The 16,939-nt window shown below is 39.8% G+C and overlaps 1 protein-coding gene across 20 annotated transcripts in view; it reads right to left on the bottom strand.

Moving 5' to 3' along the window:
* Ezh2 (enhancer of zeste 2 polycomb repressive complex 2 subunit) overlaps window positions 1-16,939 on the bottom strand; it is a 65,745-nt gene that overhangs the window by 12,070 nt on the left and 36,736 nt on the right. For 11 of the 20 annotated variants that reach the window (XM_069996992.1, XM_069996982.1, XM_069996986.1 and 8 more), the window contains exons 4-9: window positions 15,112-15,228; window positions 9,696-9,816; window positions 8,718-8,858; window positions 7,267-7,369; window positions 6,217-6,395; window positions 708-799 (exon numbers count right to left, since the gene is read on the bottom strand). In XM_069996992.1, the coding sequence (XP_069853093.1) occupies window positions 708-799; window positions 6,217-6,395; window positions 7,267-7,369; window positions 8,718-8,858; window positions 9,696-9,816; window positions 15,112-15,228 (753 nt within the window). The remainder of the gene's footprint in view (window positions 1-707; window positions 800-6,216; window positions 6,396-7,266; window positions 7,370-8,717; window positions 8,859-9,695; window positions 9,817-15,111; window positions 15,229-16,939) is intronic. The other 9 variants (XM_069996994.1, XM_069996984.1, XM_069996989.1 and 6 more) reach the window with 1 other exon arrangement.

Here is a 16,939-nt window from a genome sequence, read left to right on the forward strand (position 1 = left end):
GAATACAATACAACAGTGCTCAAGAATTCCATTTTTTTAGTGGAAATAGAAGGGAAAAGTTTGAGAGCAGCTAACAGTTTTATACTTCAGTCTACAAAACCAAATTGCTTAAAAATAGGATACCTTCTGCAGGTGCCATTCATTGAATCTTCTCTCCAAAATCCAACAGGCAATATATACCCATTTAGTTCCTAGGTAGGAGTGGCTTGGTTCAAAGAGGGGAAACGGTAAACAATAAGATAGTACCCGTAAAAACAAGTTTCCTACCTTATATCTTCCTAATCCCTTACCTTTTCTCCATCACTTAAAAAGAATCTGTACGTTGGTTCTACAGTAGTTCTAACTACCTAGGGCCTAGCACTCGCGGAATGGATATGGTCCTGAGAACTCTTAGGGGCTACTGCGCATGACTGCTGAGATTCTGGTGTGAAGTGGGCCGAATCTCACAACTGTCACTTTGTGGAAGACCTATGAGCCTCGGATCCTATGGGGCTTCAGATGTTGCTAAAGAGATAACAGATAAACAACAAAGATCCCTGAAGGACTAAATTGTGCAGTACATGAGCTAGGAAAGAACATGGGTAAGAGCACTGCCTGTCTCTTGGCCAACAGAAGTGCAGGGATGGACGATATGAACGCTGGCTTCACCACCTCCACCAGAGCTCAGCATTACGAACCCTCCAGAATAATAAACAACTACATCTTACCAGGTGCTGATAACACTGTGGTCCACAGGGTTTGTTGTCGAGGGCTGTTTCAGTGTTCTTCCGCTTGTATGTATTGGGTGTTGCATGAAAAGCTGGAAAGAAAGTTAAAGACAAAGTATCTGAACGTAAGTAGAAAAAATTTAATGTTTCATTTCCCCAGATCCCTGAATCACTGGTTGTATTTTGCTAGTGGATGGTTTACATTACCTTACACAACTTGCCTCCAAATTTCTACTGAACTTTCAGTTTCCTCTAAGCAAGGTAGAAATAGTCAACTATGGAGTGATGAGTTTCTTGCTTATATTTTTTGCGTTAATAACTGATGTACAGAAACTATAATTATAAATATTGTCTTCAACATCTTCCACACAAGCAGTAGACCATCTCAAATAAATTAGACTTCCTATTTTATCAAGTAAATTCTGCAATCTACAATTTCTTCATTTCAGAACAGCCAAAACATGGGAATAGTAGGAAATATTGCTTAAAATATTACTTAAAACTCAATTACAAGAACAGTCCTAAATTACCAACATTCAATTTTTGTGAAGAACAACCAATGAAAGAACCTAATGAGGGCTTGGCTTTTCCACAGGAAAATCATCAAATATAACAGATTTTAGAAAGGAAAAAAATCTTTTTTTTTTTTTGGGGGGGGGGGGGGATGGTCAGTCATGGGGCCTGAACTCTGGGCCTGGGCATTTCCCTCAACTCTTTGGTTCAAGGCTAGCATGCTACCATTTGAGCTACAGCACCACTTCTGTTTTCTGCTTATGTGGTGCTGAGGAATCGAACTCAGAGCCTCAGGCATGCAAGGCGAGCACTCTTACTGCTGAGCCACCTTCCCAGCCCCAAGAAAAAAAATCTTTGAAGCAAAATTTCCAAATAATAGATTCAAATGTTAGCACATGAAATATAGGAAAAGCAACGTAAACACACTAGTGCCAACTTCACAAATTCTCAGGAGCTTGCTTCCTCATAGATAAAAGCAAATGCTTAAAATCATCCATTCAGAATTATTACTTAGTTTGTATTTTTAAAAAGTGATATATTCAGAAAACATTTTGGTGGAGTTTGGGGATGTTTTTCTTGAGGCAGAGTCATACTATGTTGCCCGAGCTAGTCGTGAACTCACGATCCTCCGGCCTTACCCAGCCAGCCCAAGGCTACGATTCTAAGTGTGTTACCACACATTTTGGTATGTTCGAGATGTGGGGAGGGCTCAAAACAAATTTAAAAATACATGAACTTAAACTTACATTTAAAGAGAAATAATGAGAGCCGAGAAACATTTTATTTTTGCGGAGCTGGGATGAGTCAGTTTTGTATGTTATGAGCTGTTTCTTCCAGAATGAGAACCTAATACCAGATGGCTCAGTTGGCAATTTATTATCCATACAAACACTGAGTATATAGAAGGTGAAAGTTATCAACAGCAAGGAAACGTATTCATCTAAAAACCCAGATCTTCATTAGTTAGAAGACTATTTTAGTTTGGTCGCCTCCTCTAGCACATCTGTATTTAGAGCGTACAGAGAACAGATGGACACACACAGTGCACAGCTAAGGCACAGCAGCCTTCTGCTGGTCCTGAACTAGGTGTCTCATCAGATCAGAACAAGAACACAGAACATTCGTAAATTACAACTATGCAATCTAGCACACAAGCAAGTCAAGCTGAAAAGGAAAACTTAACACAGTAATAGTTGAATGGTACTTTAAACAATTTTAAAACAGCAGCCAGGAGAGGCTGCGATCTGAGACTGTGGGACTGCAGTACAAAGCAAGTCCAGGGAAAAAAGTCTGTGACACTCTTATCTCCAATTAACTACTAAAAAGCCTGAAGTGGAAGGGTGGCCCAAGGACAGAGTGCTAGCTAGCCAGCCTTGAGAAAAAAAGCTCAGAGACAATACTGAGGCCCAAAGTTCAGTCACAGGACCCACACAAAACTAACAAACAACAAAATGTTGTTTTTAACATTGTATTCAGCTAAAATTAACAAAAAAAATCTTTATAACTAGATTTGAAAGAATCCCAAACCTTAAATCACCAGAAAAACTACTTATATAAACCATTCTTGCTGAGAAAAATGCCTTCAGTGTTTTTCGTTTCCGGAGGACTGAACACAAAGCTTCCAAACACTCCTGTCAGGATTCAAAGTTTATCAAATAACCCAAACTCTATCTAATCACTGGCCCAAGGTTTCTCTAACCCATAGGGGTCAAACTATGTATATATGGGGAAAATCACATTAAATTCCCCATCAGGAAAAGGGAAGAATTATGCAAGATGCTTTTTTTTATATACTGCTGGGAATGAATCCTAAATTTGCCTATGGCAGGCAAATGATCTACCTTTGAGCTACACCCCTAGTTACACCCCCTTACATTGTTTTAAGATGGGATCTCTGTACACAGCTCAGACCGGCCTTGAACTTGCCTCTCCTGCTTCCACCTCCTGAGTGCTGAGATTATAGGCACGGTTCACCACATTCCACTACTTTTTTTTTTTTTTTTTTTTTTTTTTTGGTCGGTCGTGGGGCTTGAACTCTGGGCCTGGGCGCTGTCCCTCAGCTCTTCAGCTCAAGGCGAGCGCTCTACCACTTGAGCTACAGCGCCACTTCCGGTTTTCTGGCAGTTTATTGGAGATAGGAGTCTCGCGGTCTTTCCTGCCCGGGTTGGCTTTGAACCGCGATCCTCAGATCTCAGCCTCCTGAGTAGCTAGGATTACAGGCGTGAGCCACCAGCGCCCAGCTATTCCACTACTTTTTTTTCCCTGGTACCAGGGTTTTGCTTGTTCCCACAACTGGCATTCTACCAGTTGAGCCATGCCATTAGCCCATTTTTTTGCTGGTTATTTTAGATATGGAATCCAGTGGTGTTTTCTGTCTGGCCTGGCTTTGGATCACAATCCTCATCTCCCAGCCTTCTAAGTAACTAGGATTACAGGCCTAAATCACCAGCGCACAGCTAAAGACACTTTTTAAAATTGTACAAAAAAGCAAAAACAGGAATGTTGAGGGCATTTCTTTATCAAAGTTAATCTACAAAAGCTTGATAAGAAATCTTAAGTGTTTTCAAACCAAGACAAGAAAACTTTGAAATCATAGTGCATAATTCCATCTGTTCTCTATCCCTTATGTGAGATCCATGGCAGCTTTAGAAAATGGCTCTACAGTACCCACAGTAACTCCCTAGTATCTTCATATTTCACCAAGTGATACATTAAGTACAGAATGGTGAGATCAAACTTTAGCCATTACCTGTTTCCAGTGGTGATTGCTCAAATTAGGAAAAAGGAACAAAGAGCTCATTTGTCTAAGTACCTCACTCAGTACTTGTTTTACTATGCTACAGAAATGGGGAACATCTGGCCCTTGAGCTTTAAATCATTTGGTCCATGACAGGACAGACACATATGCTTCTTGTCAGCTCCCCAAGGCCCATAGTGTTAATTCTGCATGGCCTGTAAATGACGCTGCCATATCCACATGGCTCTTGGCAGAAAAAGGGCTCGCCACCACTGGGAAACAACTTCAGGTTTCTCTACTCCATTTTTTGTAATCATATTACTGCAAACCCCACTTCTTCTGAACACCTCTTAAAGCTTGGTGGCATGTGAAAAATGATCATAGATCAACACCCCTGTCGGTTTTAGTAACTTTTGGTTAAATTACTGATCTCAACCACTCTTCAGTAAATTCAGTGGCAAGAATAAACTCATATCTAGCTACTTAGGAGGTTGAGATCTAAGGATCATCATTTGAAGCCAACCTGGAAAAGGAAAGTCCATGAGACTCTTATCTCCAATAAACTATTTTAAAAAGACAGAAGTGAAGCTGTGGGATGTAAGGGGAAACAAGGGAGGCAGCAATGCTTGGTAAGAAATATGCTCATTACCTTGCTCATGTAATTGTAACCCCCCTGTACCAAAGACAGAAGTGAAGCTGTGGCTTAAGTGATAGAAGTTCAGGGATAGTGCCCATGCCTTGAGTTCAAGCCCCAGGATCATCACAAATAAAAAGAATAAATTCTTACTGAATTATACTTTCACTGAAATTCTTCAGTGTATATCACATATACTGGACTTTTACAAAGAATACCTCATAAAGAGTGCGATCACCAGAACCTAGATAACAACCATGACAGTGCAGTAATGAGAGGCTAGTAATAACTTCTTTATTTGAAGCAAACACTAGGCTAGGGGCATTATCTCATCTAATCTTCGCGTACATTAGACAATCCCAGGGGGCTGGGAGTGTGGCTCAGTGGTAGAGTGCTTGCCTAGCATGCATGAAGCCCTGGGTTCAATTCCTCAGTACCACATACACAGAAAAGGCCAGAAGTGGTGTTGTGGCTCAAGCGGTAGAGTGCTAGCCTTGAGCAAAAGAAGCTCAGGCACAGTGCCCAGACCTTGAGTTTAAGCCCCAAGACTGGCAAAAAAAAAAAAAAAAAGAAAAAAGAAAATCCCAGGTTTGAGGGGCAAAGACGGCTGCTAGTTATTACATTATGTCTGAACGTTTAACCGTTACATATTCCAAAATATTTCTTTAAAATGTTAACCATTGATCATAAACTTAAAAATATTTTCCTTGAAGTTCTAACCATTTGGGAAATTATCTTTTCTACAAGCAACATCAATATACATTCTGAAAGAATATTAAAAACAAGATTTTCACATTAACATCTAAAGGGACAAACTGACACAGTATGAGACTTAAATTTGATTTTTCCCAAAAGATATTGAACTACGAGGAAGCATAACAGAACATTTTTCTATGACAAGTTCTACTCTGGGTCCTGTTTCAACAGCGCAGATACCCATCCTGGTTTGTCACACTCATTCTTCCTCCCACTAGAAATGCTATTATCTGTGTACACCCAAGTCAGTCTAGTAGTAAGTCCTGATTCCTCTAGGCTAAAGCTTTCATAAAGACTTTCCATGGCCCAAAGTCAGAACTGCCAGCCTCCAACTTACAAAAAAGAACTGTATCTTAAAGCGATTTTGGAACATAAAAGTGTGATTAGTTCCTGACTAAAACCCTTTATCCCTCAGGCTAGTTAGAACATTTACATCCCCTTGATGGAAATGTGTCTACTATACAGGGCCTGTAGGTTGGCTGGATTATCAGTCCTCTACCATCCAAACATCTTCTTTATTAAGGAAAAAAAGAAAAAGGTACTCCTAGCATCTATTTTAATAACAGTAAAACTACAAATCCAGAAATTTAAAAGAAAAAAAGATGTTTCTATAAACAAGTTTTTATTTCACGTTAAGTCCTTAATTTTTGATTCTCCGAGTAAGTAGCTTTTTAAATACCTGCATTTAAATTACAGCAAAAGATAATGTGCTCTCTTAATGAAGTATAAGAAATAGAAGTAACAATACTAGAATCCTTTTATATTATAAAACTAAATGATAAATTTGAATTCTAACTGTAATACATTACAACACTTTTCAAGCTAGTTTAAACATAATTCCACAACAAAGATAGAAAATGAAAACGTACAATAACTGCACTTACGATGTAGGAAGCAGTCATACTTAAAACATCGCCGACAGAAAAGCGTATGAAATGAATGCAAGCTCTGCTCCCTCTGAACAGACTTAGCGTTTGGTCCGTCTATGTTGGGGGTACATTCAGGAGGAAGAGCACCGGGGAGCTGCTGCTCAGTGAGTTCTTTATATCTAATATCAACCAAGAAGAAGAATAGGAGGGAATCAGGAAAAAAATGTAAAGCTTTTAAAGTTTCCATGTTTTTTTAAAGATTACTGACTGAAACACATACACACACATACCCCTTACAAAAAGTCTTTACTTCAAGAAATAAGTAAGCAGGGCTGGGAAGATGGCTCAGTGGTAGAGCGCTTGCCTTGCATGCCTGAGACCCTGGGTTCGATTCCTCAGCACCACATAAGCAAAAAGAAAAAGCCGGAAGTGGCGCTGTGGCTCAAGTGGTAGAGCGCTAGCCTTGAGCTGAAGAGCTAAGGGACAGCGCCCAGGCCCAGAGTTCAGGCCCCATGACCAGACCCAAAAAAAAAAAAAAAAAGAAATAAGTAAGCACTATTTGCTATTTGTACTTCTTTTGTGAACTGTTCAATAAAGTGCCCATTTGTTAATTATTTTAAAAAAGAAAGAAAGAAAGAAAGAAAGAAAGAAAGAAAGAAAGAAAGAAAGAAAGAAAGAAAGAAAGAAAGAAAGAAAGAGAAGCATTATGCATAAACATTATGTATGCTCTGTTAAGAATTAAGATATTATGTGTGGCATAACAATTGACCTGATGGTTTGGGTATATCCTGGACTTGTTTTCATTTTTATTAAGCATCAACTATTCTGAAATTCCCACCAGTATTCAGAAAAGTTTTTCTATAATTCATTACTGTGAATTACATGTGCATAAATACTTACTCCCCCTTGAATAGCATTCGGTAGCACAGAATACTACAAATAAATACTCTACTTACAATATCATGTGAACACTACGAAGAAACTTGAGTGGCTGGCTTATCACCTGGAACAGCACAAGGCAAGAATTCCTCAAAAGCAAATTTTACTTACTTTTCCTTGAGTTCTTCTGCTGTGCCCTTATCTGGAAACATTGAAGAAATAGCCTCAAAAATTTTATCAGAAGGAAATTTCCGAGGTGGGCGGCTTTCTTTTTCTTCATAGAGAATTATGAAAGGGAGGGGAAGGAGAATGGAAATAAGTTTTCAACCCTTCAATTTTTCCACATAGTAGTATCTCAATAACTTTAGTCTTTTGTGGCTCAAGTAGTAAAATACTTAAGTTCAAGGCCCAGCCCTGTATTGCACTTACTTCTAACATAGAAGTCTGTGGAATACTTGCAGATCAAACACAAAAGTCAATTCTGAAGGGCTCAAGAGCACAGAGACATACACAGACCCCAGATTTCAACTGTCTGCTATTACTTAAGCCATTTAGATGTTTCCTCATCTATAATATGAAGAAACTGAAGTAGATTATCATTATAATATGTTTTCTTAAAAAATGGATGCTGCTTCGGAATTTCAATTCTTCCCTTGAATCCATCCATACATACTGCTTTTAACAGGGCTTGAGAGCAGGTGGTTTATAGGAAGCCATAGTAGTCAGGGGAAAACGCACAGCTCTGAGGCAAGTTGGCTCAGGTTAACATCTCAGGGGTTCAGGATTTCACTTCGTTAAATCTGTTTCCTCAAATATACAATAGAGCTAATAATAACATCTACCTTTTGAAGATGTGAGGATTAAATAAGTGGATGCCTTGGAAGTGATTAGCATACAACTTGTAGATACCAAAGCAATGCTATCATTATAATGATGATTATGCAAATTGCTCCGTGCAGTCCAAAAAAGTAAGGACTGTGTTCTTTTATTAGCCAAAGGAAAGAAAAAAATGCTCAAGTGAGATGTGGCAAATATTATTGATGTGATATTTAACAGAGGAGAAAGAAGGAACTAATTTCTACTTGGACTGGTTTTGGTTTTTTTGTCAGTCGTGGGGCTTGAACTCTGGGCCTGGGTGCTATCCCTCAGCTCTTCAGCCCAAGGCAAGCGAAGGGCTCTACCCTTTGAGCCACAGTGCTACTTCTGGTTTTCTGGTGGTGAATTAGAGATAAGAGTCTCATGGACTTTCCTGCCCAGGCTGGCTTTGAACTGCAATCATCAGATCTCATCCTCCTAAGTAGTTAGGACTATAAGCGTGAGCCACCAGTGGTTATTCTTTGTTTTTTGGTGGGGTTTTTTCTGTTTTTGTTTTTTTGTGCCAGTGCTGGGGCTTAAACTCAAGGACTAGGCACTGACCCTGAGCTCTTTTTGCTCAAGGCTAATCCTCTATCACTTGAACAACAGCTCTCTAGGACTTTTCCTGCTGGCTTTGATCCTCAGATGTCACCTTCACTAGTAGCTGGGATTACCAGCCAGGCATGACCCATTGGTGCCAGTCTTAGACTTTTTTGTTTGTTTTGAAAGAATGGCATTTCTGCACAAAAATTTGTTCTCAGACATACCATCTCGGCCATCCTGTAGGTCCTTCTGCTTTTCTTCTCTTTCATCAGGATCATCTCCATCCTCTTCATCGTCATCATCATTGTACTGACCAAGAGCATTCACCAACTCCACAAAAATTTCATCATTTATAAACCCACATTCTGAAATTCATTAAAGCAAATGTCAGAAACACACCAAAGAAAGCGGTAATGACAAGGTTAATTTATGACTTTATAAAAGGTCTTTAGTCTTTATAGTCCTTCCCTAATTTGGAAGAAATACCCGATTCTATGAGCACTATAACATTAATATTGCAATGGAGAGGGCTAATAAGACCATTTTCAGGGTTGGCCTTTAGTAAAGTTAAGAAGCAAAATTTGTCTTCTATAACAGTGTCAGTCCTCGTGACAGTACCAAAGCTGGTACTACCCTAATCCTCTGAAAACCAACTATACTTTCATCTCCTCCAAAAAAAATCTGTGTGTCACTGACCTGACTGCTGTAGACCTTGTTCTCCGCTAAAAATGGCCATGGATGATGCTAATAGGACATTACCCTCCATTCAGACACTTAACAGAGCCTCCTGGACACAGAAACAAAGCCAGGATTGTGGTGACTGAGTCTCAGGAGTGAGGCTTCCCTTCTTGAGGGCAGGCGTTTTCAAGCAGGGAGGGGTTTTTGGAGCCCAGGAGGCCACATAAGTAGAGTCCTAATTCTAAATAATTTTACTACTAATCAGTCTTATAATCTACACACAATTTCTATTATATTTACACCATTGCTATTGCAATTTATCCCATAACCAACTATGAATAATTATTGGATGTCAAAAAAATTGTCTGATTTAAAAAAAATAAAACCACTAGAAATTTCAGGCTTATGAGTCCAGGCCAGTCAAATAAAGTTTAGTTTTAAAAATGTCTTTTATGTTTTACATTAATAAACTCTGGTCAATTCCTTAGCTTTTTCTTTCTCGAAACAGTAATCACGGGGCTCACCTCTATCTCCATGCACTTTTCCATCATAGTTTTTGATTAGCTCTTCAATGAAAGTGCCATCCTGGTCTAGAACCTCATCACCCATATAAGGAATGTTATGTAAAACAGTTTCATCTTCCACCTAAAGTGAGAACAAAACAAAAATATTATTTAAAACCCAGGTGTAAGCCGGGCGCTGGTGGCTCACACCTGTAATCCTAGCTACTCAGGAGGCTGAGATCTGAGGATCGCGGTTCAAAGCCAGCCCGGGCAAGAAAGACCATGAGACTCCTATCTCCAATAAACCACCAGAAAACCGGAAGTGGTGCTGTAGCTCAAGTGGTAGAGCGCTCGCCTTGAGCTGAAGAGCTGAGGGACAGCGCCCAGGCCCAGAGTTCAAGCCCCATGACCGACAAAAAAAAAAAAAAAAAAAAAAAAAAAAACCCAGGTGTACTGGAGCAGGCTCTGGTGGCCCTCACCTATAATCCTAACTACTCAGGAGGCTGAGAATGAAGATCCCAGTTTGAAGCCAGCCTGGGCAGGAAAGCTCATAAGACTTTTCTCTCCAATTAAGTACCAAAAAGCCAGAAATAAAGTTGTGGCTCAAACAATAAAGCTAAGGACAATGCCCAGACCCCAAGTGCAAGCCCCAGAATCAGCATGAAAACAAAAACAGATGAATATTAACTATTACTTTTTTTAATTCAATGTGAAAGGTCCTACAGATGTAGCTAAGTGTTAGTGTCTGCCTAACATGTACCAACCAGTCCTGGGCTTGATGGCCAGTACCACCACCAAAAACAAAGGGAAATGACGAGAAGAGAACAACTGCTCTCCAGGAGAGTCTTTACTCCATTCTCTAATATCAGTCACGAAGCAAACTATCAATGGGGCAAGGGAGAAAAATATTGTACTTAATATATTTTACCATCAAACTTTAAGTACCTCTAACAAAGGAAACAAGCTGCCACGTGCCAGTGTCACACTCCTGAAATTCTAGCTACTCAGACAGCTGAGACCCCAAGAATCTAGGTTTAAGTCCAGCCCAGGCAGAAAAGTATGTGATTCCATCTCCAATTAACGAGGAAAATGCCAAAGTAGAGGTATGGCAGAACGTCAGTCACTAGTAAGAGAGGTAAGGGAAAACTGAAAGCCATGAGTAAAAGCCTTGTTACTAGCACACTCCCTAACCACCCCCCGAAAAAAAGGCAGGCACTGTAATCTTAGCTACTGAGGAGGCTGAGTTATGAGGATCTCAGCTTGAAGCCAGCATAGGCAGACACATCCAAGAGACTCTTATTTCCAATTAACCAGCAAATAGCTGAAAGTGGAGATGTAGCTCAAGTGGTAGAATGCCAGCCTTGGGAAGCTCTGAGTCCAAGCCCCAGTACTGGCACAAGAAAAAGAAGGAGAAAATGCTGCAGATTATGAGGAGATATTAATTTTAAGCCATTCCTATTTCATGTTAGAATGGGAGATGTATGTCTTAGAAGTGACAGTACTGTTTGTCAGAAATCAAATACAAATGTCCATGTGAAAAGAAAACCATACTAAGAAAAGGTTTCTAAATTTCATTTGACCAAGCTACTAAGGTATTTGATATAATAAAACTGTATGAATGTAAAATAGAATATTGAATGCCTCTTTAAATTTTATACCAAAAAGGATTCAACCTTGTAAAATAAGAATATTGTCTGGGCACCGGTGGCTCACACCTGTGTAATCCTAGCTACTCCAGAGGCTGAGATCTGATGATCCTGGTTCAAAGCCAGCCCCATCAGGAAAGTCTGTGAGACTCTTATCTCCAATGAACCACCAGAAAACCAGAAGTGGCTCTGTGGCTCAAGTGGTAGAGCACTTGCCTTTAGCTGAAGAGCTGAGAGACAGTGCCCAGGCCCAGAGTTCAAGTCCCACGACCCACAAAAGAAAAAAACAAATTGAATAAACTATTTGATACTCTGATAAATAAAATGTATGTCTAAGTTCACTGTACCAGTAAGATGATGAGTGGGTTGACATCATGGTTTAGAAGACAGGGGAAGAAAAAGTATGCTAGTCTTACAGGGAACAGTCAGTCAAAGAAGAATCCAGGCAGCACTGAGTACTCAAGAATACACAGGGACAAGGCGCTGGTGGCTTACACCTATCTGTAATCGTAGCTACTCCAGAGGCTGATATCTGAGGATCCTGGTTCAAAGCCAGCCCCATCAGGAAAGTCTGTGAGATTCTTATCTCCAATGAACCACCAGAAAACCAGAAGTGGTGCTGTGGCTCAAGTGGTAGAGCACTCACCTTGAGCTGAAGAGCTGAGGGACAGCACCCAGGCCCAGAGTTCAAGCCCCATGACCAAAGGGAAAGGGAAAGATGAAGGAAATACAGAGCTGGGGTTGGGGGATTAGCTCAGTGGAAGAGGGCTGGCCTGGCAAGTGTAAGGCCCAGAGTTCGGTTCTCAGTTGGGGAGGGAGGGGGGCGTGTAGGGGAGGGGAGGGAGGAAGGGATACCCAGTCAGAAAGCTGACATTCACAGGAGAAACAGAATGCTCAAGAAGAACAAAAGCAACAGTAACTATAGGTGAAGACAAGACAGTTCAGACAGTTAAAGTGGTCTTTTTTTGGGGGGAGGGGGGCCAGTTGTGGGCTTGAACTCTGGGCCTAGGCGCTGTCCCTCAGCATTTCAGCTCAAGGCAAGTGCTCTACCACTTGAGCCACAGCACAACTTCTGGCTTTTTCTGCTCATGTGGTACTGAGGAATCGAACCCAGGGCCTCATGCATGCAAGGCCAGCACTCTACCACTGAGCCACCTTCCCAGCCCAGGCCTAACTCTTAAAAGGCTTTTCAACAGGATATTGGTTAAAAATGCAATTTTAGAAAGATAATGCTGATAAACAGAATAAACTAGCTAGCACTACAGAGGCACACATGGGTAAGATGAGAAGAGCTGGAACCAGACTGTGATCACAATCAATAGGGAAGAACACAATGGGAAAAGCCACGACACACGGGGGTGTCAGGCAGCAGCACACAGCGAAGAAGAAATTACTCAAATAATCGCTGCATAACAAAATTCTGGACAACAGGAAAGTCCATAATTTATCAGTACCTCAAACAAAGAACAAAAAGGAAAATTGAGATAAAAGAATATGAAATTCAAAATGAAAATTTAGACTTTAATGTATTCATCTATTCAGATGCAAGTACACATTAGAGTCCTGTTTTTATTACATCTTGCTTGTACTAATTCCACTTAAACTAAGATTCATTTGTTTAGATCAGGCCAAAATTATAGATCATACTTTCTTATTCTGTTTCCTCAACTGTATCTTCTTACATGTGTTCCCAAGATATGTTCTAGCCATAATAAAGATAGACTACCAAATTTGCTTGGACGAGTGACCAGAGAAACACAGGAACAGTTAATACTTAAATATTACAGCTTTCAGAATTCCAGTCTGAAATATTAAACCTCCCTAAAAGTTTAACAATACAAATTTTTGAATAAAGCCTTAAATGCAAATGTACACAAACTAACTCAAGTCTACCTTTAAGCCTCCACTGTAAGATGTGGAAGACAAAAGTCACTAAAGATCATTAAAAATGTCTGTTTTTTGAAAAACTCCAGTAAGCAATTCCGTAAAGCAATTTTCTAAATTTACCAAGGATAGGGAGTCCCTAGTCCTCAGCATTTCATTTACTTTCTCACCTTGTGTGCCAAGTTAGTGGGTAAATCATACATGTTTATTTAACAATACAAGTCAAGAATGCACATCTGAATTTTTTTTGTTCCACACTCCTTTGGTCTCTTTCTATAAAGAATTAAATATGAGCATTTTATTATCAAAGCTGAGGGCAGTGTTATCTAGAGATGTGTCTGCACTTGTATAATCCTGAGAATATTTCCACCGCACATTATCACTGGCTATCCTGCAACTTACTAAGCTAGTAAGTTTTCAATTAACAAAAACTAAGACTGAGGGGCTTTGGGAAGGTGGCTCAGTGGTAGAGTGCTTGCCTTGCATGCCTGAGGCCCTAGGTTCAATTCCTCAGCACCCATAAGCAAAAAGAAAAAAACCGGAAGTGGTGCTGTGGCTCAAGTGGTAGAACACTCACCTTGAGCTGAAGAGCTGAGGGACAGCGCCCAGGCCCAGAATTCAGGCCCACGACCGGACCCAAAAAAAAAAAAAAAGAGAGAGACTGAAATGACAGGACACAGACTGACCTTCCAAGCATAGGAATGATAAGCAGCAGCAGCTTTTAAATGTGTTTAACTCTGGGCTTTTGTTTATCTTTTTTTCTTGAAAAGTATAGGGAAATAGAAATAGAAAAGGCTTTTTTACAAACAAACAAAAAAAACTATTAATTTTTAAGAATCACTCCCAATTATATTATATATATTTTTGTTTGTTTGTTTTTTGGTTGGTCGTGGGGCTTGAACTCTGGATCTGGGCACTGTTCCTGAGATCTTCAGCTCTACCACTTGAGTCACAGCACCACTTCCGGTTTTCTGGTGGTTAACTGCAGATAAGAGTTTCATGGAGCCAGGCGCTGGTGGCTCACGCCTGTAATCCTAGCTACTCAGGAGGCTGAGATCTGAGGATCGCGGTTCAAAGCCAGCCGGGGCAGGAGAGACCGTGAGACGTGAGACTCCTATCTCCAATAAACCACCAGAAAACCGGAAGTGGCGCTGTAACTCAAGTGGTAGAGCGCTCACCTTGAGCTGAAGAGCTGAGGGACAGCGCCCAGGCCCACAGTTCAAGCCCCATGACCGACCAAAAAAAAAGAGTTTCATGGACTTTCTTGCAGGGGCTGGCTTTGAACCAAGATCCTCAGATCTCAGCCTCCTGAGTAGCTAGGATTACAGGAGTGAGTCACTGGCAACCAGCCCAATTACCTTTTTTTTTTTTTTTTTTGGGGGGGGGGGAGTCGGTCGTGGGGCTTGAACTCTGGGACTGGGCGCCGTCCCTCAGCTCTTCAGCTCAAGGCAAGGGCTTCACCACTTGAGCCACAGCGCCACTTCCGGGCTTCCATCACTTCTCACGGACTAGCTTTGAACCTCGTTCCTCAGATCTCAGCCTCCTGAGTAGCTAGGATTTACAGGCGTGCACCACTGATGGCCAGCCTAGTTATCATTTTTAATTCACTTATTTTTATTTTCTATTATCATCAAGTAGTTGTACAGAGGTTTCAATTCAACCTAACAGTGTATAAATACAATGCACTGTACTACAAGTTTCAATTCCAGAACTCAAGTTATAAGTACAATGTACCTTGATCAATGTAACCCCTTTCTTAATTCTCTCCCATCTCTTCCAACCATCTATCATTTTGAAAGATGTTTATACTTAATACTGCCTTGATTCACTATGACAAGTAAGTAATCTATAGTTCTTATTTCAAGTAAGTTATTACCAAATAAGCAGAAGATACATTACTTACATACCATAAAATTCTGCTGTAGCGGAGACCATGAATACATTATGGGTACTGACGCAACTGCATTCAGGGTCTTTAATGGGATGACTTGTGTTGGAAAATCCAGGTCACTGGTCACCGAACACTAACATAGAAAAAAAATAAGATTTTCTCTTAAGAATAAAAGGAAAATCTTAAGCTGTAGCCACCATACTGTAAAGAGATGTTGCTTACTCAAATAATTGGAAAAGAAAATTTCTTTACCTAGAACAGGAAAATTCATAAAAACCAAACAGATTCATCCTCTCTTGTTTTTTCTTAACCTCAAGTATGAAAAAAAAATTCTCCAAATTTTGCAAATTTTCAAAACACTCCAACTTGTTTCCTACTTACCAATTACAATCAGAACCAAAACGTGATTTGGTTCCACACATTCACTCTCAATTTCATAGTTCCTGCTTCAACATTCTGACCTCACAACACACAACTACACACATATGAGTAAGAACATTTGTGAATACTAACCTTTTCTGTTATTTTGGGGTTTTTGTTGGAAGATTTGCCTTGTTTTGTTGTTGACACTACACAGCCCAGAATGGCCTTGAACTCATCTTGGCCTCTAACTTAGAATCTTCCTGTCTTCTGACTATTAGGAAGTGCTGAAATTACAAGCACTAACCCCCATGCCTGGCTAAACATTTTTATCTTCATCTGCCCTTTGAAAACACTGTCATATTTAAAGTATTAGAGTTTCCATTGTAACCATGTGAATTCCAACTGTTTTTGAAAGGTAATTTTCTAGCACATTTCCTGTATTAGGCACTACTACTTCCAACATGTTACATGGTTTATCATAGTGTTCACTGCAACATTATAAGATGGGGACGAAGCTCCTGTCTTGCAGGTGAAAAACCTAAGGTAAAGAAAGGATGAGTGCTTTGTTCAAGGTCCAGTTCATAAGGCTAAAATTTAAACCCCACAAGTCTGACTCAAGACCCTTCTTTTATCCACACCCATGGCACCATATCTGAGTCTACTTCATTTATGCAATCGTGACACAATTATATAATATTGACACAAACTATTTCTTCTCTATCACTAAGAAAATAAAGCCAACTAAATTGATGTAATGCTATCTATCTTATCATAAGTACATTGTTTTAAAATGTTAAAAGCATTAAAAATTTTGCATCATTCATATTGTGAAATATAATAAAATTTTATCCCCAAGTAACTACAGTTCTTTTATCCTGTCTAGGAATCCAGCTTTTAAAAAGTATTATGACTGAGTTATCAGGCCTTTACAGCCTTCTCAAAAAGCCCCTAACCATGGATTCATAATCTATAATCAGTGAAAACACAGCAAAAAAAGAATGAAGTGTAACCTAAATAATCAACCATATATACAGTGTTTTAATTTTTATTTAAGATAGCTTAATTATAACAAGACCAGGACCTGTGAGATCAGAGTAGAAATCTTTATGCACAAAGGCCACACCAGGCCCTGCATATCAGGCTCATGAATTAATCTCACACCCACAAAGAATCCCTTCTATCATGGAAGTAAAAGCTAAGGATAGAGGATTCAGAAAGAACTGTGACTACGATTCAGTCATTAACTGGCTTTCCAAACAGGGAAAGATAGAGATAACAATAGAAAGCTGACAGGTCAAGTAAATAATAAGGTATGAACAGTTGACTAATTCCAAATCCACAATCTTTTCTTTTTGGCTATTTAGCCTCTAGTGCAATCCTTAATCTATGCACCCAACCATCCAATAATAACAGCAATTAACATTTCTTAAGCACATACTATATTTCTGGCACTGTGCTAAGTGCTTATATACATGTTAAAT

This window comes from Dipodomys merriami, unplaced genomic scaffold (assembly GCF_024711535.1).
Source record: "Dipodomys merriami isolate MVZ:Mamm:240054 unplaced genomic scaffold, mDipMer1.0.p SCAF_5, whole genome shotgun sequence".
Classification (NCBI taxonomy): Eukaryota; Metazoa; Chordata; class Mammalia; order Rodentia; family Heteromyidae; genus Dipodomys; species Dipodomys merriami.